General features: G+C 34.2%; 1 protein-coding gene and 1 pseudogene across 2 annotated transcripts in view; one reads left to right on the top strand and one right to left on the bottom strand.

Moving 5' to 3' along the window:
- Rasa2 (RAS p21 protein activator 2) overlaps window positions 1–27,861 on the bottom strand; it is a 113,293-nt gene that overhangs the window by 46,947 nt on the left and 38,485 nt on the right. For both annotated transcript variants that reach the window (XM_078043422.1, XM_078043423.1), the window contains exons 4-9: window positions 26,852–26,946; window positions 16,366–16,442; window positions 7,525–7,608; window positions 5,708–5,780; window positions 1,966–2,042; window positions 920–1,021 (exon numbers count right to left, since the gene is read on the bottom strand). In XM_078043422.1, the coding sequence (XP_077899548.1) occupies window positions 920–1,021; window positions 1,966–2,042; window positions 5,708–5,780; window positions 7,525–7,608; window positions 16,366–16,442; window positions 26,852–26,946 (508 nt within the window). The remainder of the gene's footprint in view (window positions 1–919; window positions 1,022–1,965; window positions 2,043–5,707; window positions 5,781–7,524; window positions 7,609–16,365; window positions 16,443–26,851; window positions 26,947–27,861) is intronic.
- Window positions 13,235–13,494, top strand: LOC101957908 (anaphase-promoting complex subunit 13 pseudogene; annotated as a pseudogene).

Genomic DNA, 27,861 nt, shown 5'->3' with positions numbered 1-27,861 from the left:
ATACAGAGAAATGATATTTAAAGAGAGAGAAATGCTAATTTCCCTGATTTGATCATTATACATTATATACATGTATTGAATTAAAATATTGTACTCTGCAAATAAATAAAAATATACCATTTTTAAAAAAGTGGTCTCTAAAAAGGCAAATGAGAAAAGGCATGTTCATTTTACATTCAGTTGAGACTAGCATGATGGATGTGGGCAGCCTACTGCAAGGGATAAGAAACAGATGCTTTTTCAAGTGCTGGAGACAGAAAAAAACATAGTTTCCCATTGGTTCTGTGAAGGAAATTAGCATCAATTTAGTGTCACTGACAGAGTCATGAAAAAGGTAAGATAACACTGTAGCCATTACTGAGCTCCCAGAGCTCCAATAAAATGTATTACTTGAATCAGCTCGACAATATCAAGAACCTAGAAACTCAGGAAATAACATCAGGGCTATCCACAGTGCATTTCAACATAGTGTGGTGAAGGAAAATCACTGGTTAGCTCTCACGAATGACTGACACCCCCAAATAAACCCTTAGCTTTCAAATATCCCTAGTTCCGATGATTGATAATAAAGCTTCTGAGCTGTAGATGTTTACTTCTGAGCAAGTATCTTCTCACATGGCAACTCATGTAATGTTTTATGTTCTCCACTTTCTCAGAGTTTGTAAAATTTCATTTTTAAACAGAAAAGTAATTCTGGATGATTCAGTTCTTTTATCTAAGAAGTACAGGTCAAGTCATAAAACCATTGAAGTACTTATATTTGTAAGATCATGAATTCATAACCAAATTAATTAATGTCAATGATTTTTTGCTTATTCAATAGCAATTTTAAAATGTTTACAGTAAGCATTTATTTGCATATATACTGTATCACAGAGGATTAAATTACAGAGTTCACTATAATATTTGTTTTTCTTACCAGGCTTGATAAGAGGTATCGTTTCTTAACACATTCACAGGAACCTTAATCTCACCCAGGAAAACATCTTGGACCAGGTTTCCATTATTCCACAAGTCAATCCTGAAATTGAAAATTGGCTTTATTTTTGGCAAATAATGTTTAAGTAAATGCACAACACCAAATAGTTTCAAATTACTTTGATTTGTATTATAGCATTAATTTTACATGCTGAAAAGTAAGAGATGTTAGCATTACCATATATCTCACTATCCAGACTAGAAATGCAAAATACTATAGCAGTTTTTATTTAAAAAAACAAAAAGTGTCAATTCTAAATAGTCTAAAAATGAGTCACGCAAGATTCTTAGTTTGAAAATTACACTTTATTTTAACCTGTAGCAATAAGGATAACAAAGTTTAATTTGAGAAAAGAAACCAACAGAAGATTACAGTTTCTTTTTCAATTATAACCAATATGCAAAGACTGATGATTTAGAAAAATATATTACCTGATCACTTTAAACACATGATTAATATGCCCTTTAGATAAACACACTGTTAACACCACACCTACACATGCATTTGCCAAACTTCCCTTTCCAAAATAGCATAGATATTTAAGGCCTAGGAAATATCACAAACTGCAAACACATGCACCTGTTGAATTATCTTCTTACCTCACTGAAATTTCTGATAGTCAGCAGATATGTTAAGAAGAATAAAAAAATTATTTCTAAATTGGCGCAGATATAATTGTTTTTCCATCCATTATGCTATGATCCAGATATTTAAGAAACAATTAAATTAAGAAAAAATTTTAAAAATAAAACAAGTAAAAATTAGGTAGTCTTTGTTTACAAAATCAATATATTCTGCAAATAAATCAGGTTTTGAAAAGATAATCCAGATTAATTTAGATGCATTTTCCTCTAAGTTTCATCAAACAATTTGCTATGGTGAAGTCTAGTAAGGCTGGTTCTTCTCCCTTTTCAGTTAAATTTAAATTTAGGATTTTTTTTTTTTGCATACAAAAAAGCAATTATGTAAATCCCCAAAGTACATACCTAATTTCTAGCTTTTCAATGTCCTCCTCTTCTACCTGGAATTGGGACTTTTTGGTATAACTACTGGATCTGGTTACCTGTAAACAAAACAATTTAGTAAAAAAAAAAAAAAAAAAAAAAAAATTTAAGTATCTTTTTCCCACATGAACTTAAAAAATGACCATTCCCAAATATTCAATACAGATATAAACAGAAGAACACAATGAGATAATATTTTACCTAAATGTATGGAAAGTAAGCTATGAAAGTAGCAGGAAGGTAAGAATAAGGTAGTGTGCAAAAAAGAAAAGAAAAGTGTAAAAAAAAAAAAAAAAGAAAGAAAGAAAAAAATCCTCGCCTTCACACTGTTCCTATCAACTCAATATACAGGAACATTAAGCTCCTAGATCATGGGTTGTCTTAAAAATGAACTAATTCAATGAAGCTGTACTTGCTTAAAATTGTTTGAAGACAGTCTCATATTTCTCAAGGTACCATTTCTACTCACATTTCCTTCTCCCATTTTTGATGAAAACATCAAGGCCAGTGGCAGGAATTGCCTCAACTACCATCCACCTGAATGGGTCCACTCCCACACAGGCCTCTCCACTTTGTGAGTTTTCTCATCCTCTTCTCAACATGAGAATGAGATGATTCTCTTCTTTTCTAAGACTACCCCACCTACATATAGTATGTAATAAGCATGCAGTAAGCATTCAATCTGCTTTAATTGCAGCTTTCTTTACTAGTTTGTTCACCTCACTCAAGTAGAAGAAAAATTCTCGCCTTAAATTATGATTTCTTTCTTTCTTTTCCCAAATATATTAAAACTATAATTCATCCTTCAGTCTGTGCTTCCTCAACACCCACTCACAGCTCCTATCTGGTCTCCTCATAGATTACCCTCCTACAATCTTTCTCTGTATCACCAATTCTGATGACCAGCTCTTAGTTATCACAGTCTTTGACCTCTATTTGACCTAGTGATCATACAACTATAGCTCCCTTGCCAGAACAACTTTGTCTTTGAATTTACCTGGCATTATTCTGGCAGCATTCTCTGCTCTGTTTTTTTCTCTGAGCCTATGGACATGGGTACTTTCTGAGGTTTTATCTTTTACTTTGCTCTAAAAACAACTTGATGCTGGATGGTGCTGTACAGTTTATAAATTGCTTTCACATGCATTATCTTCTTTGTTCATCAGACGTTGCTCTGAGGCAGGCAGGGCTAGATTTATTATCCTCATCTTTAAAATGAGGAAGCTAAAGTACAAAAATTAAATGATACTGAATAAGTGGCTGAAGCAAGCCTTTTCACTTTTCCTCCTTTGTTGTTAACCTCAACTCCGAGGCTTTTTTTGGTAAACAAATCTTTATTATTACTTTTTTTAGTTGTTGATAGACCTTTACTTTATTTATTTATACGTGGTGCTGAGAATCGAACCCAGTGCTTTAGACATGCCAGGCAAGTGCACTACCATTTTATCTTGAACTACAACCATCATTTATCTTGTTTCCAGTCATGAACTGCCCACTGGGGCTTTTATTAGTCAGATTTCTTTATGTCCCAAACTAAGCCACATATCTTCTTTCTCCTAGTTTTCCTATTTTTCCAGACTTGAAACCATTCGACTCTTTTCTTTCCTTTTTCCTCTATAACCATTTTGTCATCTTGCCCTTTGTAGTACCTTTCTTATCTGCCTCTTCCTCTGTATTTCTATACTACTCTCTAGAACAGACCATCCCTAGGTTGGTTGGTTTGTTTTTCCACCTGAGCCACCTGGCCTACAAATCATGGTTAATTCTTTTCAAAACGCTGCTTTAGGGGCTGGGGATGTGGCTCAAGCGGTAGCGCGCTCGCCTGGCATGCGTGGGGCCCGGGTTCGATCCTCAGCACCACATACAAACAAAGATGTTGGTCTGCCAATAACTAATAAATAAATAAATATTTAAAAAAAAAAAAAAACGCTGCTTTACTTTCAGACTCAAAATAACTCAATGTCTAAAATTAAAGCACCCGAGCCAAGAAACTGGAGGGTTTTCATTAGTTAGTCCTGTTCTACTATTCTAATCCTGGCTGCCACTATTTTCTTAAACAAACTCAGTTAAATCATTACTTGTTCCTCTTTGGAGATAACTTTCTGGCTGGCTGGCTGTGCTCAAAATGCTCTTTTTCCTCTCACTTATTTATTAAAATTTATTCTTTCTTCAAGCCTCTCCTGACCACCTCAGGCAAACAGTATCTACTGCATTCGCCTGTTGTATAGATGCATGCATATGTATGCTATCTCCTGCTCTAGCCAGAGGATAGAAACTGAACTTTATCTATCTTTATAACCAACTCCAAAGGAGCCACTAGATAAATGTTTCAAGGTCTAGCAGGTACTCTGGTACACCAAACAGGTCTTGACTTTCAAAAACTCTTCTGTTTGCTGCAAGGCTCTGTAATGCTAGTAGATTCCATCCCATCTGCAGTCAAGGTACGTGGACTTATGGGGACAATAAAGGCCTTCAGTCAGTAGCCCTTTTTTGGTCAGTTGCTGCCTTCTTTGTTTTCTCCAGGTTAGATGTAACAACAAATAAATGTAGAATATAAATGCATAACCATTAATAAATGTAGAATGACTGCAACAAGTCTTAGCCAGGAAGTGGGAAAGTCACATCAGTACATTTTTCTCCCTTCCTTCCACCCCCACAGTTTTCTATTTCACTTTAGTATTTTCTTCAGCCTGTGCTCTTTATTACAGTAAAATAATCAGGCATGACTAGAGATACCATAGTACTTTCTCAATTTTAAAAGAGAAGAAAAACATTAAAAAAAGAAGAAAAAGCATAAAATGTAACTCCTTTTTGTAAACCTTTCTCACAAGTTATTATCAACTGCAACATGTTCCACTATTATACAACCTTTAGAGTTTGAGATGCTTTTCTGTAGTCTTTAAGTAATAAAAAGGATTTTTTTACTGGATGCTCTCAAGTAAAAAAAAAAAAAAAAAAAAAAAAAAAACTCCAAAGCACTGTGTTTGGGACAATTTTGAGGCAGTTGAAGATCTCCATGAAAATAAATAAGCATGTGTCCACAGAGTAAATTAGACTAAAAAGAATTTAATAACACCCCTCCTTCTGGATACTGGGGGATCGAACCCAGGAATTTGCTCATGCTGGGTAAGTGCTCTATCACTGAACTATACCTCCAGCCCCAATAATAAGATTTTAGTCACAAAGTGTTTTATACTTTCAAAGGGTTCTTACATGCTCTGGGCATTATAAAAACACTCCTAAGTTGGGTAGAGATGCTAACATTTTCCCTTACAATATTACCCTTTCACAAATTAAAAAAAAATTCAAGTCTCACACTGAGTGACTCATTCAAAATCAACTGGGACTACAGCTCAGATCTACTTAATGATAACCATACTTACTTCACTAGTGGTTTTGAAACAGTATGCTGCAGAAGAATCTTGTGGCCATTACGTGTCAGGTGGGGAGTTGGACAGGGTGGGGAGGATATAGAAGAAGGTGTGATGGTGAGAATGACTGGAGTGGGGGTGGATGACTCTAGCCTTCCCTACTACCAAATCAATCAGAGCTCTACTTTTATCTGTTTTATATGCAGTACATGGTTCTATTGCTTTCTGGACAGAAAATGCTTGGTTGCATTAGTTGATAAAATGATTATTATGGCTGTGGTTTGGAAAAAGAAATCAAGTAGAACTAAATCTTAAATATTCATTGTTAACATTTATATAAAACAAAAAATTACCTCAAAATAAAAGATTTCATTAAACTGCGGATTGCTTGTTTTCTTCTTTACTTTTGTCTTCTTTTGGTCATTCCTGTTCCAATGTGGTAGAGTTTTACCTTGTAGAACTTAATAGTACACAATTATAAAACATGCTATTTCCAACCAGGGAGCCTGACCTCTGTTTAAATGTTAAGATGACTCAGGAAAGACTGCAGTTTTAAATATTATTGGGGTTGGGGGGCAGACAAGATATCCCCACAAACTCAAAAAAAGAGAACATTCTATACGCCAAGAGTGTATTATTCTGTCTATGCCTATACAAGACTGACTGCCAAGCTCTCTTCAGAGGTTTTAAAACACATTCTACAACATAAGAAACTCAGAATAAATGGTGAGAAGGCAGGCCATGAGATTTACAGTGCCTTTACCTATGTTAAAAAAACACAGGAGGACCAAAAAAAGTATTCTTAACTCACTTTACTTCTTGAGCTTCAGCTAATAATAGTGACTGAAACATGTTTTTTAGTTTGAAATAATTATTCAGAGGAGATTACAAAGAAATGTAAAGCCAAATCCTGTGGCTGTACCCAGCCTTCCCCAATGTGAAAATCTTACACAGTATGGTACAACAGCAAAACCAACAGTGACTTTTTAAAACAAATTCATATGCTAAATAGTTTCTAATTATATGTTACTAAACAATTACACTAAACAATTTATATGTCAGGTACAGATAATTAAGTAAAAAACAAAGCCAGCTCTACTAGATTGAACATTATTAACATGCACAATGAAACCACTCTGATAGCACTAAATGTTATATGATTATTTGTTTTAAAATTTAAAACCATCATACTAATAGTAGCATGCCATTATGTGAACATCCATAGTTTAGGCATAGTATGGTATTAGGTACTTTATATATATAGTTTTCAAAGTGACTTATTAGCAGTTATATATATATATATGAATATAGTTTTCAAAGTGACTTATTAGCAGTTTTTTTTTTTTTAATCGGGATAACTAGAGCTCTTGGGGATGGAGAGAAGGGGTGTGTGTGTGTGTGTGTGTGTGTGTGTGTGTGTGTGTGTGTGTAGGAAATTTTGTGCTTTTTATTTCCTGATTCTAAATCCTCAACTTGTAGAAAAATTTCAGACTACTCAGTCCCTTAGATAAACTATAATGAAGCTATATAATACAAAATATCACAAACTACTAAAGGTTTTTCCCATAAATTATCACAAATTAGTTAAACCAATGATCTACACTTCACCATGTTCTAGTACTTCAGTAGTTTGTCTACAGCTTAGAATTCTCTTTGAAGAACACAGATCTCATGAGTAGAAAAGGCAATTTTCAGTCCCAAGCTGCTTTCCAGATAACATTATAGAAATTGCCTCATTTTCTGAGTTGGAATTTGTTGGTTTTTTTGTAATGCTAGGGATCAAAACTAGGGCTTTGTGGATACTAGGCAAGTGAGATTGGTGTTTATTAAAGCAGGTTTTTACCTGTGTACAATTTTAGGTCATTTAAAAGGAGGAATATTAATAAGTGAAGAAGGCCAAGTTTATGATTCAAAGCACATTTTTAATAGTATGAGACTGAGGTTTTCCCTACAGACTAAGCATATGACAGATTTAAAATGGCATTTAATATTATTCTGTAAAAATAGGACTTGGTTGTTTACATGTATTTAATGAACTCACCAAAGATTCTTCTTTTAAAGGATTATTTTATGTCTTAGTTACTGAGCATTTGCTCTAAGAACACTATTTTTCCAATTCTTAAAACCAACTTTACACTTAAAAACCCACTAACCATTCAATAAACATTACCTAGAAGGACCCACTAGAGAAACTGTTGCATAAGGATCACAGCTTTGTCCATTTATGAGAGGCAACCCATGGCACGCCTTGATGCTAAAATGGAATGAAAGAGATTAAACATGTTAGAGTCAAGTTAAACAATATGACACATTATCTTTTTTGTGTCTGTGCTGCTGGGATTGCACAAAGCTTCGTGCATGCCAGGCAAGAGCTTCACCACCATGCTACATCCCCAGATCTAAAACATTATTTTAAACACAACTTAATATATTCAAAGAGCTCAAAATTGTTTCCCACATGTCTGCCTAGATTCTACCTTGCTGCAGCCCAGCTGGCTGGGCAAAATAGCCGGGGGGTGACGAGCAACTTGTGTAGATTGATACAGCAGGAGTAGGAGCCGTTTATTGTAGGACAGGAGGGGTATATATACATTACACACAACTTATCTTAATTAACATAAACTAGATGCAGCAGTCAACCAATAAGGAATCTCCACACTTAATGGCTCGCTGGCGTTACTTCACAAACCACTACCTCTGGCAAAATGCCAGGCGCCATCCCAACTTGTTTACAGACCCTAACACTACCTGCCCCTAATAAATGCATGCACACATTTATTTATGCTGTATTTTCAAAAGAGGACTAAATGGAATGCCACAATCAGTACCAAGACTATCAAACAACATTAACACATTTCTTCCTGCTACATAACCAAGAAGGTACATTGTGTGGTTTGATAATACATCAAAAACTGCTGTGGCTTCCAAAAAGGAAAAGAAAGCAATGCAACCTTAACTGAGAAGCTACAAAACAAGCCAGCTCTATGGCATCATATCCTCTGCTAAAGCATGAATGACATACAAGGAAACAACTGTGGTTTCCACTTAAAATCTGATTCATAAATATAGGGCAAGTCTCACATAATTCTGTAGCTTTGTTTTGATTCTCAGTTAACAGTTCTTGTACCATTCTGTAGAAAATGTTTTAGACTATAAAGGCCCAGGTCATGTAATCCACTCCATGAATTGTAATCATTGGTATTTATAGAGAACACAGAGCCTAACTTAATGATCTGTTCAAGTTTTCTCACTAATTATTAAGTTAATTAGTTTAATATCAATGTGTCTTCATTTCCTAAGGCCTAACAGAAACTCACAAATGTAGTTGAAAAGTATTCTTTGTCTAAAGATGAAGGCTATTGAGCAATATCCTTATTTCTCTCCAAACCCATGGATCACATATGTGGGTGAAGAGCAAATGGTATACTGTCAAGTAAAAAAAGACATGATAATATGACTCATTTCTATTAAACCAAGCATCAAAACTCAAATTGAAAAATTTCTGAAACTAAACAAAGAAAGCACAGATCAAGATAATAATTCTGGTTATGTTAGGTTCAGGTATAGTAAAATTTTCCCACTGTACTTACTTCTTGAAATTTATACTTCTAAGGCTAAGCTTCAAAATGATACCAGATTATTATACAGTATTTATAGTTTACTATGTACTTTCACAAAATACACTTAATTCTCACAACTGCCTTTGAGAAAAGCATTGTCATTTTTAAAAAGAAAGTAAGGCTCAAGTTATAAAAAACTGGCTAAGACTAAACTTCTACTTTCTTATCTTGCTGTTACTAAAGCCCAGAGTCCTTCTACATTACTACTATGCCTGATACTATTATTATTATTCCACCTGCACTACCAAATTTATCTCATATTACACAAATTATGAGAAATCTCAATTATAAAATGTGATTTACTACAATCTTGATAAGATATAAAAAAATGAGAAAAATGCAGTGGAGTTTACAAGGACATCCATAAAAACACACACACAAACCAAAGGATGCCCATAAAAAAAGTAGAAGCCTAAAAATAAATAAATCATCAAAAGTATTCTTAATTTTCAAATGGAAGACAAAGTAAATATTGGGGTTTCCTGCCTCTTAAGTAACATTAGTAAATACAGGTTATTTGCTACCTATATTCTAAAATATTATTTTCCTAATTACCTAGGATATAACTGTTGTTCTAATCTATAAATCAAACAATTTCACATCATAAACATGAATGGGCAGAAGCCAAATGTTGAAAATGACCTCAGTATACTAAATGTCTTTTTTTGTTGTTGTTTATATTGACATATAAAGCTTCTGTATTTCTGCGCTATCTGGAAATTACAAAGGAAAATGGACAAACTTACTTACACTACAGATAAATCTAAATCTTTTCTTTTCTTTTTTTTTTTGGCACCAGGGATTGAATTCAGGGACACTCAACACTGAGCCACATCCCCAGCTCTATTTTTTTTTTTAAATATATTTTTAGTTGTCAATAGACCTTTATTTTATTTATTGATACGTGGTGCTGAAAATCGAACCCGGTGCCTCACGCATGCTAGGCAAGCGCTCTGCCACTGAGCCACAACCCCAGTCCCCCAGCCCTATTTTATATTTTATTTAGAGATAGGGTCTCACTGAGTTGCTTAGCATCTTGCTGTTGCTGAAGCTGACTTTGAACTTGAGATCCTCCTGCCTCAGCCTCCCAAGCCGCTGGGATTATAGGCGTGCGCCACCATATGAAGCTTTATTTTAAAGCTATTTAAAGGATATTTTTAAAAACAAAAAACAAAGGTTACCTTCTACATCCAGCTGAGATAGAGTAACAGGGACTAGATTTACCTTCCAATGGAAACAACCCTCCAAAAAGACAAAAGCTGGGGAGGTCAAAGTGGCTAGGGTTCCCAAGACAGAATACTGAAGGGAAGAAAGCTACAGAGGAAGAAAAACCTCCAGAGAGCTACAAAAATCCTTGCTGAATCTTCTGTTGAGTGCTGATATCATAAATGGATCAAAATGTTTCCAAGTAACTTAATTGATACCCAATATTCACGGAAATACAAAAATGTCAACTTCACAATGTCTGGTGTTCAAGAGAGAACAACCAGGATACTACTAAGATATGACAATGACATTTTAAAGATTATTTAATTATATTTCATATATTCTGTGCAGACACAGATAAAATAAAAAACTAATGGTCTAGAGATAAAAAAAAACATAATCTGACTTAAAAACACAATGAATGAAATCAAACGTTTGCTAAGATTGTGGAAGGAGATGTATAGACAAGAGAATCAAAAATTCAGTTTTAAATGAGTTAAGTTTGTGATGTTGTGAAACATCAAGTGGACATACTAAGTTTCGAACTCAAAAGACAAACCTGGATGAATGCACAGGGTATAGACAATTTTTGAAAACATCTTGTTTGGAGACAGTTTCAGACTTTCAGAAATGTTGTAAAAGTAATAGAGAGTTTCTGCATACCTAACATCCAACATTTAACCTTTTGTGTAACCATAGTGGAATTACTGAAATCAGGAAAGTGACATTGACATGATGTTGGCTAAAAATATTATTAACTAATCTACAGACTTAATTTTAACACTGTCCTTCTCTGATCCAGGATGCAATAAGGGACCCCACATTCCACTTAGTTGTCATGTCTTTTTAGTCTCTTCCATCCTGATGGAGTTCCTTAGTATCTTTTTTGCCCCATGATTTTACCAGTCTTTGCTAATTATTTTGTTTTTCTGGAGATTTTCTAATCTGAGTTTGTCTAATGTTTACTCATGGTTAGGTTAGAATTGTGCATGCTGGTGTCCTCAATGCTACACTGCATCATTTCAGCAGGCGCTGAATGTCTCATTATTGGTAATATTAACACTGATCACTTGGGTCAGGTGGTAGCTATTAGGTACCTTATGAGGAGATTCTTTGAGGCTACATAAATATGCTGTTTGTCATCATACTCACTTATTTAGTACCACAGATGATCTGTCCTTGTATCCAATTATTTTTTAAAATGTATTTTAATTGATACATAGTATTTATTTATTGATTTATGGGTACAGTGTAACATTTCAATATGTCTACAATGTGTAATGAACATATCAGGGTAATTGGTATCTCTATCAAGTCAGACTTGAATCTTTTGTGTTAGTAACATTCAAAATCTTCTCTGATAGCATAATAGCTACTATACAATAAAATAGAAGTTACTCCTCCTAACCCACTGCACCCATTGACCATCTTCTTTCCATCACTGCCTCTCCATACCCCATGAAGTAACCACTATTCTGTTCCCTACTTCTTTGAGATCAATTTTTTGAGTACTTCCTTACTCTCTGACCCCACAAGATATTCCAGCCTCATCTTATATATTCCCTACCCTAGTCCTGAATTCACCACTGCTAAAAAAAGAAGTATAGGTTCTTTTCATTGAAGTCATACTGTCTAATATAAAGCCATTAACCAAATGTGGCTATTTCAATGAATTAAAACTAAATAAAATTTAAAAATACAATTCATTAGTCACATTTACCATATTTCAAGTTTTCAAAACTCATACATGGCTAGTGGCTATTATATTGGACAATGAAGACATAAAACATTTTCTTCATCACACAAAGATCTACTGGTGAAAACAGAGAATGCTTTATTTAGGAACCAAGATGTAGTTGCTACATATGCTCATTGCTAATGGAATGGCATTGCTTCTAGGCCTTCTCAGTAAATGCAGCTAGTATTCTCTCTCACCCCTATATCTATTTTTCTTTGAGAAGTTTTCCTTCAAAGAAGAGCAGAGAAATGGGGAAGGTGTAGCTGGGGGTGGAAGATGTGTGAGGTAAGAAGACATGAGGTCTGGGAGGCATGCCTTTTAGGATGGCAGATATTAGAACACATAGGGGAGAAGGTAAAGCTGATAAAACTAGAGAAAGAAAGCATAACTGAAGGAGCTATTCCTTGAGTGGGGGAAACAGATCAAATATAGAATGTATCATATATAAGAATTCACTCTCGAGAAGAGAAGGGGCACCTCCTATACTATAACATGCAAAACTGGATATCCGTACACAAAAGATTGAACAGAGATCCCCATCTCCCGCTGCATAAGATAGACTCAAAAAGATCAAAGACTTTCCAACTGCTGGAAGAAAACATACCAGAAACACTCTAACATATAGGAGTAGGCAGCAATGCTCAGGAAATAATGCCAAGAATGAATAAATGGGATGCCATTAAAATAAAAAGCTTCTATATAGCAAAGGAAAACAATAGCACAGACAGACTACAGAATGGGAGAATCTTTGCCAGCTACTCTTCTGACAGAGGATTAATATCTAGAATATATAAAGAACTAAAATGTCAACACCAAAATAAATAAATAACCCATTTATAAGTACGCAAACTAAATAGACACTTCTCAAAAGGAAGTACAAATGACCAAATGTAAAAATTGTTCAGCTCTTTAGCCAGCAGAAAAATACAAATCAAAACTACGTTAAAATTTCATCTCACTCCAATCAGAATGATGATTATCAAGAACAAAAATAAGATATCCAGGAAGCTAGGGGTGTAGGTGGTAAAGTGCTTGCATGGCATGTGTGGGGCACTGGGTTCAATCCTCAGCACCACAGAAAATAATAAATAAATAAATAAATGGCATTGTGTCCATCTACAACTTAAAAAAAAAAAAAAGCTATCCAAGGATGCAGGTCATGTGATGCCAAGGACCTAGTTCAGAGGAAGAAGGTGCTTCAGTGGACCAGCAGCAGACAAGAAGCATTCAGGGCAGAAAGACTGCTGAAGCTGCACTGATTTGAGAAAACTTTATAAGATCTGACAAGGTCAAAGCTGCAGAAAAACAGCAGAAAAATGGATAATGAGGTCCAGAGAGATGGAAGGATCTTAGATTTGATTGATAACATTTGGTAGAAGACAATTTACCTTATGAGGATGTTGCAATACCACTGAATGAACTTCTTGAAATGAACAAGAAACAGTGTCACCACAGAATCTTGAAAGAACAAGAAATGCAGTGGACAGACTTGGCTTTACAGAACCTCCAAGAGAATGTTTCCCCCCATTGGCCTCTTAGCTCTTTTCTCATAGATGAATTTTTCAAAAATATATAGATAAAAAAATAATAAAGGCTGGTGAGGATGTAGTAGCAGGTAGAAACTCATATGCTGTCTGTGAAAATGTAAATTAGTATGACCACTGTGGAAATCATTATGGAGCTTCCTCAAAAGACTAGGAATGGAACCACCATATGATCCAGCTATACTACTTCTCAGTATTTACCCAAAAGAATTATTAAAGTCAGTATACTACAGAAATACATGCATACCCATATTTATAGAAGCACAATTCATCATAGCCAAACTACAGAAACAGCTTAGATGTACAACAGATGAATAAATAATTAAAGTGTAGTATATATATATTCAGTCATAAGAATGAAAGAAATTATACCATTTGCAAGAAAATGGATGGAACTGTGGAGCTTCATGTTAAGTGAAAAAAGCCCAAATCAGAAGATCAAGGGCTGTATGTTTTCTCCTACATGGAAGCTAGTAAGAAAAATGAAGAGAAAGCAGGGGGAGTGGGGAATCTCATAAAAATAGAAGGGAAACTAGTTGAATGGAGGAAGATCTCGGGGGAAGGAGGGGAATGGAAGGAGAGACTCCAGGGAATTAAATTGATTAAATTACATTATGAGTATGTGCAAATATGTCACAAAGAAGTCCACTATTCTGAATGATTATTATACAACAACAAAAATTTTTGTGGTACTGGGGATTTAACCCAGGGATGCTCTACCACTAACCTACACTCCCAGCCCCTTTTTCCTTTTTGTAAGAAGAGGTCTCACTAAGTCGCCAAGGCTGGCTTCAAACCTGCAATACTGCTGTCTCAGTCTCCTGAGTTACCGGGATTACAGGCATGGGCCACTACACTTGGCTAATGATAAAAAACTTTTTTAAAAAAAAGCATTATGCTGGGGCTGGGATTGTGGCTCAAGGGCCCTGGGTTCCATCCTCAGCACCACATAAAAATAAATAAATAAAACAAAGGTATAAAAAAAAAGCATTGTGCTAAGTAAATGAAAGGAGACAAAAAGATACATATTACATGATTTGGAAAAGGCAAAAACTATAGGTACAGAAATCAGACTGTGGTTGCCTAGGGCTAGGTGGAATTGAATGCCTTTTGGTACAATTTTAGCTGTTGAAATCATGCTAATATTCTATATACCAAAAATAAAATTAGGGAGCTGAGGTTGTGGCTCAGTGGCAGAACACTTGCCTCACACACGTGAGGCACTGGGTTCGATCCTCAGCACCACATAAAAATAAGTAAATATATAAAGATATTTTTAAAAAATAAATAAAATAAAATTAGGGCTGGGGTTGTGGCTCAGCGGTAGAACACTTGCCTACCACGTTCAAGGCCCTGGGTTTGATCCTTAGCACCACATAAAAATAAACAAAATAAAACTATTGTGTCCAACTCAAAAATAAATATTTTTTTAAAAAATTAAACCAACAAGGATGTCAGGGAATCTAAAATGGAATGTAAACAAACAAAACCAACTCAACTAACTGCATTTTAAATGACTATCATAAACAAATAGAACAGGAGAGGAAGTAGCGAAAGGACTTTCTCTACATACTCTCAGTCTAGGGGAAAAAATAGCAAACAAATATTGAACTATTACTATAAATTAAAGTATTGCAACAATGTTAAATTTCCTGAATTTGGTAACCAAACTGGAGTCATCTAGGATTTATCCTTATTCTTAGGAAATACATACTGATACATTAAGAGATAAAGGACATAATGTATGCAACCTTCTTTTGAACTTTTCAGGAAAAATTAACTAAATAATACCATACATAGTATTAGATATGTATACATTAATATGTAAAGAAAATGCCTCAAAGCAGCTGGAGTTTTCACAATTAAGTTATAGTTTGGAGCAGCCATAAGAACACAACATCTCTTCTACAGCCTTGCCCTAAGGTATGTGGGTATAATAGAAACTAACACGGACTCAGATTGAGAAGGCTGTTGAAGGGCCTCAGAACCTTAGAGATATTCAGATATCAACTGAGGACAGATGGAGAAAACATTCAGAACGAAGGTTATCAGTTGGTAACCCACAATGAGGATGTAGAGGGGAAGGAAGGAGGAGGAGGTTAGGCTAAAACAGGAGATTAGAGCCTGCATGATTAAAAAAAAAAAAAATGACCTAAGGGTAAAAAGAGTAAAAAGAAATTCAAAGTATGTGGCAATCAATGTGGTCATCTCAGCATGGACATCAGGTTCTAGCCCTACAGTCTTTAAAGCTTGGGGTGTTTCTAGAGGTCCTGTTCTAAAAAGCCTTTCCAAGTCTGCACTGACAGGTAGGCAGCTACCTTATCTGTGATCCTGTTATTCTCTAATGCCTCTATATATCATTTAACCCAATTAAATAAAAACTGGTTGAATGAATTAATGACTCATAATCTCAGCAGACTAGATATGTGAAAAATAAACTAAATATGAACTGAGTAAAGAAATGACACATCAGGATTTCTTTTTTCTTTCTTTCTTTTCTTTTTTTTTTAGTACAGGGGATTGAACTCAGGGGCACTCAACCACTGAGTCACATCCCCAGCCCTATTTTGTATTTTAATTAGAGACAGGGTCTCACTGAGTTGCTTAGCACCTTGCTTTTGCCAAGAATGGCTTTGGAACTCATGATTCTAGTATCTAAGCCTCCCAAGCTACTGGCTACTGGTATTATATGTATTCGACAATGTGCCTGGCTTTTTTTTCTTTTTATTGTGGTACTGGGAATTGAATCTAGGGCCCGAGGAATGCCAGGCAAACACTCTAACAATGGAGCTACACACCTAGCCCAGAGTTTCATTTTTGAAGTATTTAAAATAAGAAGTTGGTTTAAGAACACAAAATGAAGAATTAGTTCTATCTGATTTTAGTAAAAGAAATATGCTTACTGTACAACAAGCTGCTGGCACACAGTCCCATTCTCTGTTATCAGTTCATTCAGCTTTAATTCAAGGTGAACTTTACCCTATAAAGACAAAAAAAATTATAAACTGAGTAGTCTATTTTGCTGACAAAATATTAACTAAAAGTATGTACTTTTTCAAATGGTACCCATATTTAATTATACAATGACTTTTCAGTAGCACATAGCTTTGACCAAACTATTTGTTATAACTAATAACTGTTGATGTAAATTAAAGTTCTTAAAAATATAAAAAGTCAAATGTTTATATCAAATATGGTATTTAATTTTAAGAATTTTATGCCCTGTTCAATAAAATGTTATATACCTCAATTATCATAGATCAAAAAGAAAGATATTACTTATGTTTTTGGAAATTTTAAATGAAATTAAATTATAAAATGTAGGATGTTTTTATTAGAGAAGATAAACCAGCAATAAGAACTGAGGCAATACCATAAAAAAAGATCTCATAATTCTAAAACAATAAAACTCTAAGTTAAATCCAGTAAGACTGTTTGCTAATCATTACTTTTATCAACTAATCAAGATTAATGGGATACCTACAAGGTTTGGGGAGGCACTATAGGAGCAAGTAGGAATCTACAGACATCTAAGACACACTTACTATTTACAAGAAGCTTAAAAGGCTGGGGATATAGCTCAGTGGTAGAGTGCCTGCCTACCATGTGCAACATCCTAAGCATCTCAGAACCAAAAGAAAAAAAACACACAAAAAAACAGTATACAACTAGTTAGGGAGACAACAAATAAAAGACAACAACATATTACCAAGATGTTGATGGAAAGATGAGAGAAAAATAAAGGAGTACTTTTTTGAATAGCCACTAAGAGATGGAACTGCAAAATAATAATAATAATAATAATAATAATAATAATAATAATAATAATAATAATAATAATATCTAGTAAGTTTAAAGAAACATGAACTGTCACTTTCTTAAAAATTAAAGCCTTAGGAACAATGTAACCTAGAGCTTGGTTTGTCTTCCCTTCCACTGGTGATGAACAATTCTAAACATATTGTGAACAGAATTAGTGCTAGATTACCTCTACCCAACTGAGAAGACAAACTGGCATAGTGCCAAGTAGAGATTACAGAGGAGTGATGTCTATGGGCTGATGATGCGAGTGATTTCATCAGAGGCAGTAAGTTTATTACCTATCACTGCACTTTTGAACAACCCTTTTCAGACATTCTTTCAAAGATTCCAACCTGAATTGCCCTATTTTATGGGTCTTGTCATATAATAATGAAATCTGAGGTCCAGTAGCTATAAAGTTCAGGGTTAGATGCAGAGTTAAGTGATAAGCAATAAATATTGACGGATCCTAATACAAAAGTCTGCATGAAAAAGTTAAGCTCTAAAGCAAAAAAGTCATAAGCTGTAATAAAATTGACAGACAGGTGGAGCTGGAACCAAATGAAACGAATCATTCACTAAAAATCTAGGCACGAATGTTTATGAAATCATATATAATTTACAAAGTAGGGTCTTCTGTTATTCCTGCCTTTAATATTCACAAGCTCTGCTATTCAAGAGTGACCTTAAAGATCCACAATGAAAAAATTTATAATATCATTCAACTAGAATTTTAAGTCATGTTTTCTGTCATGCCAGCATGTGAGTTACTTAGCTAACAAGGGAACTTTAGCCAACTGTACAAACATCTGCATCTCAAAAGTATGTACCATTTTATAATAGAAACTATATGATAACAAAGTACTCTCAACCATCTTGCAGGAAACATCTAAGACCTACTGTATTTCTAATCACCATTAAAACAGAAAGTAGAGGGGCTGGGGTTGTAGCTCAGCAGTAGAGCACTTGCCTAGCATTTGTGAGGCACTGAGTTTAATCCTCAGCACCACATTAAAATAAATTAATTAATTAAATAAAGGTATTATGTCCATCTACAACTAAAAATTTTTTTTAAAAACCCAGAAAGTAGAAAAAAGTATAACCATTTTATTCATAACTAAAATCAGTATTGTTGAGGCTAAAAGTAAAGAGATATTTAATGGAGTCTACCAGGAATCACTACAACCGAGTCAGAGCCTATGTAGTATGTTCATTACTCCCACTGCCTGTCAAGCAGAACATTCCTTGGGTATTAGTCAGTAATGACATAATTATGTATAACCTAGTCAAGAAAACAGTAGGGACAGAATAGGCAGATACGAAACCTTAAAACTGAAAAGCTTTATGAATTAAATTAAGGGAAGTATAATTTCTAAACTACAAAACCCTCACTGAACACATAAATATGGAAACATGTTACATTAAACTTAGCAGAGAAGCAACAGAATAAAATGTATAATACATTAATTTGTAAAAACAACCTCAATACACATAAATATGTATACACACACACACACACACACACACACACACACACACACACAGCCATCCATATATTTACCAAAAATTGACAGAAGTTATCTTTAGTAAGGATTTTGGATTTTTGCTTTGCTTTTTTTGCTTTAAAATTTCAGAACTTTACTATCAATCTAGATATTCAAAGTTTCTACTACTGTACTGCTGTTAGTAAAAAAAAAAAAGAACAAAAGCGTCAAATTATTTGAGGCTACTTTTCAATTGTTAGGAAAACAAATCCATAAACATTTTAGAAAAATTTAGTCTTCTTGGCTATTTCATGCAAAATTTCAGTTTTACTTGTATTTGTCATAATTTTATAGGCCTGAATTATAGAAAATGAAGCCCTTTTTTTTTTAGGGGTCAGTTATGAGTCCATAAAAATATAATATTATCTACCCTCCCTTGAGGCCAAGAACAGTGGCCAAGAATAGACATCTGATGCAGTTCTGATCAATGGAACAGAAAGAGCAGTTGTGGTGTGCTATCATAAATCTTTTTTTGGGAAAAGCCTCAGATTATTTCCAATCTATTTAAAATTCCACTATAGTGGAATAGTGGATTAGAACGATAAGGAAAAAAAATGACAAGAACAACATATTTACAAGAGATTGAGAGTACAAAATAACTATCTTTTAACATTTTTTAAAGATAGAAAGCAAAGTGGAAAATCCAGAAGGTAACTGAGAATTATAAAATGAATCAAATGAACAATTTAGAACCAGTCAATAGCCAGAATGAAGACATATTTAGATTAAACACAGTTGAAAAGAGGATTGGTAAAATGTGAGACAGGTCAGTCAGTAGAAAATACTAAGTCACAATGAAGCACAGAAAAGAAGAAAAGCATAAGAGATATATATGAAACACAGTTAATTAGTGTACTATTAATGTAATTGGAATTCTAGTAGAGAAAGAATAGGCTAGAAAAAAAGTGGATAGAGATAATTGCCTGGGATTGCTCGGAACTTGATAAAAGGCATCAAGTCACAGATTCAAGAAATCCTAGGATCACACAATAGGATAAACATAAAGAAAACTACAACTAGGGGCTGGGGATGTGGCTCAAGTGGTAGTGCGCTCGCCTGGCATGCGTGCAGCCCGGGTTCGATCCTCAGCACCACATACAAAGATGTTGTGTCCACCGAAAAGTAAAAAATAAATATTAAAAAATTCTCTCTCTCAAAAAAAAAGAAAGAAAGAAAGAAAGAAAGAAAGAAAGAAAACTACAACTAGGCACAGCACAGTAAGACTGGTAAGAACTGATTGTACGTGCTATCCCAGTATGGTGGAACACACCTGTAATCCCAGCAGCTCAGAAGCCTAAGGCAGGAGGACAGGGAGTTCAAAGCCAGCCTCAGCAACTTAGCAAGGCGCTAAACAACTTAGCAGATCCTGTCTCTAAATAAAATACAAAAAAGGGCTGAGGAAGGGGCTCAATGGTTAAATACCTCTGGGTTCAATCCCTAGTACAATAATAAAGAAAGAAAGTCCTAAAAGCAACTACAGAAAACAGACATTACCTACAAAGAACAGTAAAACTCTGACATGGAACCATAGCATGTTTGATGATGAACATGAAATGGTGATTTAGGACTCAAATGCTTTTTTTTTATTATTTAATCTCCTGAGGGAAGTTCAATGAGGCACTTTTCACCTGTGTCAAGAAATGTTGGAAGATAAAGTACATGGCACTGTACTGTATATATCTTTTTTTTTTTTAAGATGGATACAACATCTTTAATTTATTTGTTTATTTTATGTGGTGCCGGGGATGGAACCCAATGCCTTATGCATGCCAGGCAAGCACTCTACCACTGAGCCACAACCCCAGCCCCTGTCTTGTATATTTCTAGTTTAAAATAAAACAAATTTCTAGAAGGTATTATTTTATGTGAATTTCATAGCATTAATTATTATGTTAGGCTGATATATTTTAAATTATATTCCTTTGATTAAGGAGCATTTTTAGGAATTCATATTACTCTGATACTGTCTGAAGATTTAATATTTTTGTATGCTAACTTTATTATTTCAATTAATTTTACAAAAATTTTACATAGAAATATCTGTGATCATTTCAACTTTACATTATGTATATTCTGGGTGCCATATAGAATTACATGTAAAATTCCGCATACAGTTTGGGGAAACTCAGATGAAGAGAGGCATTTGGGCAAAGTACAATATATGCATTTAAAATTCTCTCAAGTCTAAGTTACAAATCACTAAATTTTAACAACCATTTCCACATAAAAGAACTGTTTCAAGTGGTCAGAAAAAAGAAATATGAGGAGAGGAACATGAAAACTTCTGGATTTGTAATAGTTTTTTTTTTTTTTTTTCTGAAGACAGGGTTCTCATTATGTTATCCAGGCTGGTATTAAATTCGTTGGCTCAAGTGATCCACCTGCCTCAGCCTCCCAAGGAGCTCCTCCCAGGATAACAATAATAGGCATGTGCCACCACACCTAGCGAATAGGATGTTTTTATATATACAAATTACCTCTGTAAGTAATTTTAAACATAATTCCTGTCATAAAAAGCAAAATAAAGGTTTTACATATTTCTTATATTAGTGGTAGTTCTTTACAGTAGGACTTGTTTTCTCCTTAAGTATTTATTGTGATGTAGGATGGCTCATTCCTTTGTTATTTACATATACAAATTTATAAATAAAGTTTAAAAAACCCTGCAATAATAAACTATGCTTTTATATTCATTATGTCTTAACTGTTTTAAGAAACTGGTATATGAATTACTAGCTATAATCACTGCATTTTGTTTTAAATACTTGTCTAAACAGATAAAGCAGAGACCATGTTTAAAAAATGATAAAACAATCAAAAGCTTATGGTATGATCTAGAAATTCAAGTTAAGCTTGTTGGAAAAGACTCAGCAACTTAAGTAACTGCATCAAAAGGATATGACTGACATTACATCTAGATTCTGCTTGTACAAGCTGTGTGAGACAAATTCACTTAATTAACAAAAGCAGTAAACTCTCAAAATGGAAGATATGGCTTAATCAGTCTAATGTAAAGCATGTTCTTTATCATAGTACCTAATAGTAAAGAATGGAAAAATACGTAGAAGATTTTTGTGAGTTCCAGGACCTAATGGCCAAGAGCATGGCTGCAGATCACTGAAACAAAAGAGGACTTACAGAAAGCAACACACAATCCATACTAACATCACCTATGTGGCAATCAATACGGAAAAAGAATATCACCTGAAGTAGACTGGTGACCAGGACCAGAAACAAAGGGAAAGAATCCTTCAAATTTAAGGAAGTGTTGTCCCAGAATCAAAATCTGTTTAAAGACCAAATAAGAGTACTGAAAAGTGTCCATTAGACATAGTGATATGATGTCACAGATAATGTGAGCCATTTGTGCTTTCCCTCTGAATCACTGTGGAGTCTGAAGGCAAAACAGAGCAGCATGAAGAAAATGGTTCAACCCAGAGGGGAAAACTATAAAAGGTAGAAGAATCAAGTGCTGAGGATCTGAACCCAGAGATGCTTTACTACTAAGCTACATTTCCAACCCTTAATTTTTTGAGACAGGTCTCACTAAGTTGCTCAGGGTCTTGCTAAATTGCTGTGGCTGACCTAAATCTTGTGATCCATCTGTCTCAGCCTCCCAATTCATAGGGATTGCAACTATAGCCACCATGCTGGACCCAAACCACTTTCTTAAGGAGCAAAGACCTAAAATGTATTGCCCTCCAATGCTTTTCCTCTAACCATATCAAATTAGACTTCAGTGGACATCTGACCCAAATCTGTCCAATTCTATGAATTGCTAAATCTGATCTTCAAGAGTTAGGAGGCTATATGGTCACATGGATTAAGTCTATAAACAGGAGAATAGATTCACAGAGAAGCAGAGGAACAGACATATAGTCTCAATGGATATACAAGAAGAATACAATGGAATCTTTAAATGATGTTTTTCCCTTTCCTTTTCATTAGAAAGAGAAAACATTTAACTATTCACTCTTCAAAATCAAAGGAGGGGCTGGGGTTGTAGCTCAGTGGCAGAGCGCTTGCTCCTTACCTGTGGGGCACTGGGTTAGATCCTCAGTACCACATAAAAATAAACAAACAAAATAGATGTTGTGTTCACGTGTAAACACACGTGAAAGAAAAAAAAAACTAAACAGTGAATAGCTGTACTCAATCAGCACAGTGGGTATATAAGTAGGAAGAAATGAATCAGGAGTCTCAGTTCCCGCGTGCCTCTTACAGTGTTATTAAGTGGAGGTCTATGGTTTAACAATATAGTACATATTTTTCACTCCACCATGGCCCCAAATGTAAGCCAACTATTTTATGTGGTGGTCAATAAAAACCAAACCGCTCTAGTATGCTTTATGAGAAATTGAAGTCTTTTCAAAAACAATTTTAATTCATATTAATTTTTTCTATTCTGCTATTGTCATAACCTAACCTCCACTTAAGATATAGCCTCCTCTGCAAATGCTTGATAACTCTCTTACTCAAGGTAGCCATAGTGACATTCCTATAATTACATTTCAAGAAGCTCACTAGGAGATTCCTCAGAAAACTTAGAATGGAACCCCCATTTGACCCAGTTATCCCACTCTTTGGTATATAACCAAAGGACTTAAAATCAGCATACTATAGTGACATGGCCACATCAATGTTTATAGCAGCTTAATTCACAATAGCTATGCTATGGAATCAACCTAGGTGCCCTTTAACAGTTAGATAAATAAAGTGTGTGTGTGTGTGTGTGTGTGTATTTATGTATAGTATAGAAAATACACACACACACACACACACACACACACACACACATATATATACACATACACACACAAACACACACACACACAGGGAATATTACTCAGCCATAAAGAAGAATGGAGTTATGGCATTTGCCGATAAATGGACAGAACTGGAGACTATCATGCTAAGTGAAATAATCCAATCCCCCTAAAAAAAAAAAAAAAAAAACAAAGGCCAAATGTTCTCTCTGATACGTAGATGCTAACACATAATGTGGGGAGAACGGAAGTTCATTGGATTAGAGAAAGGGGAAAGACAGGGATGGGAATAGGAAAGATAGTAGAATGCATAGGCTATTACTTTCCTATGTTCGTTCATATATGAATACACAACCACTGTAACTTCATACCATTACAACCATAAGAATGGGAAGTTATATTCCATGTATGTGTAATATGTTAAAATACATTCTACTGTCATGTAGAACAAATTTCAAAAAAAGAAAAAGAGAGAAAGAACTGGATTCAGACCATGGCAAAACAAACAAACAAAAACCCAAAACAGAAAAACTCCCTAGGAACTTTCCAATGCCCCTTCCTTTTTCTCTGAGCTAATTACTTTTTAAGTCCTGGGGACTGAATGCCAGTCATGGGGCCCTCTTACCACTGAGCTAGATCACCAGCTCTTTTTCAAATTTTATTTTAAGAACGGGACTCACTATTGCCCAGGCTGGCCTCAAACTTGTGATCCTCCTACATTAGCCTCCCAAGTAGCTGTGATTACCAGAACACACCACTGTACAATGCTTGTTTGAACTAATTTGAGTAGGCGTCTATTCTATTTTTAGATGCTACCTAAGTAACTCTCCTAATCTGCTAAAGACTTTTTATGACTAACAGTACAGAGTATTAAAAGGTCAGAAAGACTGTAGTCAGGAGTATTAGAATCAAATAGATCTCTGTTGAAATCACAGCTTCATCATTTAGTAGTTCTGTGATTGTAGAGAAGTCATTTAATCTCTGTGAATTCCATTTACCTTATCTGTAAAATGGAGGTATTATTACCTACCTCATAATGTTACTGTAAAGATTAAATGAGATAACATATATTAAATACTTGGTACCATGTTTGGTATATAATGATATAGTTATATAAAAGTAATTATTAGAATCCTTGCCAAACTCAGTCTATCTCATAGCTTTCTCCTACTATCCTCATCAATTGCTCTTACTTTTTCCAAATATTTTTTTGTAAAGTTTACATAAGCAACTAAACTTAAAACAAAACAAAACAACCAACAACTGTGATCTGTATTAATCATGGGCTACTTTTCTATCTTTTCTAGACTCACAAAGTTAACTTCTGTATTCCCAGTTCAGTTTTTGGCTAGCACAATAATATTCCCAATGGCACCATATTAATATGAAAAGTATTATGCATCCCTTCTACTTCCTAACATACTCTTCCTTCTAAAATCTATTTTAAATAGCAGATAACTCTTACTAGCTAATTATCATTTAAGACAAAAATGACAGCAAAGGTTAGCAACCCATAGTCATGAAAATAACCTGTAGCAAATTTAAAATGTGAATATGATATTTAATAGGTAAATGTTGCTTCTAGAATCTTTATGTTTCAGAGATGAGTTTTATATGTATAACCATGTCCCAGTATTAACCTCTAATAACTATCTCTAAGAGTTATACTATAGAGATTTCTACTTTTTCAGAACTAGAGCCCTAAATCCTTTAGAAAATTTATACTGGTTAAAAGAACACTTATTGAACTAAATCTTAAAATAATCCTCAAATATCATTTCAGACAAAATTTTCAAAGCCACTTCTAGTCTTCTGTTAAAACTATTAGAAAAATTTACATTATACCAAAAGTGTATAATAGTGGGTTGTCTATGAAAAAGGTGTTAAATTGGATATGAAAAACTAAAAGTAAAAGCTGGTATTTTAATGTAAAATTTTCAAAATGAAAATATGCTTTCTGTAAAGGCACATTATATAATAGCCACCAGACTGATAGTAACATATTTTATATTTGTATAGCAATTAACAGTTTTTAAAGTACTCTTCCACTTAATTCTTAAAACCATAAGTCAAACATGATGACTTTTCCCATTTTACAGAAATTAATTTCAACATCATTAAAGTAACCACATATAAACACTAGAGTCTAAATTTTCTGACTTCTAACTTACTGACTTACTCATATTGATTCTCACCTGGATCATTAACATCCCTGTATAATTGGTATGTGGATAATATTTATAGTCAAATGGAAAAAAAAGAGTATTAAAATGAGGTGGAGTAGATAAAACCAGGGAAGAGTCAGTTGTATTCTCTATTTAAGCAGGGGTTTTATACACAAATGCTTAGTTTTTTTGAGAATCTAATCAGAGAATGCTTGAAAGGTTATGAGGAAATAGAGCACAGGCACTTTATTTGCAAATTATCTGTGGGTGTGCATGCAGCACTTTTTTCTTGTCTTAAAACTTCTGTTTTAGTCACAGTGGCAAATTATAACTTCTTTTAGAGAAGATGAATCCTGTTTGCAGTTATGCCCTTGGGAAATGATTTCACAATCCTTACCATACTTTATAAATAAACAGGTTTAAACAAAATTTCCCTTTAGATAGAAATAAGAATTTCTAAGACAGAGCAACTCAAATTTTCCAGAAGGAAATAGAAACTTCAGCTATGTGGTTAAAAGATAGATCTCTACTCATATAGAATCTGCAAAAGCCCTCTTATTTTGACAAAACAAAAGAAGAGATTAAAAGGAGTAATGATACCCTTTCAAATAAAAAAAGAGGTGAACAACAGGAAGGATGGGTATGGGAATGAAGGCTCTATATGGTGGGCTCAGGCATAGTTAAAATGAGTAACATTTTCCCTGAGTCTAGTTTATTAGAGAGTGAACAGAGTATCCCGATGAGAATGAATAAAATCACAGACTTCCAAGGTCAGAGTTAATAAAGCATAACTTTCCTCTTCTTTAAAAAAAATTAATACTTTGCAGTAGAACTAAGGCAGGAAAAAAAATATATGCTCCCTAACATAATCTCTCTGATCCCACACATTTGCATACACTTGTACATTATTTTTGAATAAACATGCCACAGCCATTTCCTTTCAGCTCTACCTTCCCCACAGCTCTATATTACTCAAAGGTCTGTAATATCTGGTGTTAGAATTCACAATAAAGTATCACAAACTCTAACTAAATGACCCAGCATAATCCATTTCATTTTCACTCACTTTCTATGTGTGACAATCTCTTGCATTACTTAAGACTTAATATTTACCTGAACCTCTGAATTGGAATCAACAGGCTGTAGTGAAAACCAAGTTTCTTTGCCACTATGGTTACATAAGTCTTCTTTTTTGATGGCTACTTTTCCTATAAAAAATAAGAAAAACAATGAGATAACGTATGTTGCATGATCCTAAGATTCATTAGCACTTTCATATAAAATACTTTATAGAAAACATTTTAGAGTTATTTGCACCTATGATATTATGTTTTTATAAAGCTTCTTATGTCTAAAGAATGAAGAAGCGTCCCACTCCTCCTTGTCCCTTCTCAGATCCTTCTCTGGGTCTTTCTGTCCAATCTCCTGCTTTGACAAAAACTCAGTTGTATTTACATGCAATTGCATTTTGTAGTTACTCACATTGACACTCTTACCCATAGTACATTCAGTATAAAAAGCAATGTAAAATGGCAGTGCAAACTAATCTTCCCACCTATTCAGTACTATATGTGAACCATGTGTTCAGGTCAATTTTGAGCAGATATAGCTGCATACAGTAATAGACTATAAGTACCAATTAAGTGAAAAGGAAAAACAACATATATCACTAACAAAAGTGAAAACTATGCTATTGTCAAAAACTTACTTTATTGAAACTCCACTGCTTCAATACATACAAAAATCAAAGCAGTTCCCTAAAGAGTTTCTATTTCAGGAAAAACCCAACGCAACGAACAAAGTAATATGAGAGGAAGAAACAAGAAATGTTCTTATTATAATAAAGTATTTGCCATGGTGGTATAAAGCATTTCCTTCCTCAATTCAAGTTTTAAGAAGTACGCACAGTTTTGCATATGACTAACAATTTATTCTAAGATTCTACTCAAAAGCTTCAACAAAGGACACATACTAAAGTTAAAAGCAGCTCACTTTCATTTTTTTCAAATAAAAATTTTCACTTTACGTGTCTTAATTATACTTCATCTTTGCACTTATGACATACTTTGGTCTTTTAGTTCAACATTTGAAAACTTTAAGAAAATGGTAAAGAAATTCTGATG

Source organism: Ictidomys tridecemlineatus, chromosome 3 (assembly GCF_052094955.1).
Source record: "Ictidomys tridecemlineatus isolate mIctTri1 chromosome 3, mIctTri1.hap1, whole genome shotgun sequence".
Classification (NCBI taxonomy): Eukaryota; Metazoa; Chordata; class Mammalia; order Rodentia; family Sciuridae; genus Ictidomys; species Ictidomys tridecemlineatus.
This window is presented reverse-complemented; position numbering and strand designations above follow the sequence as displayed.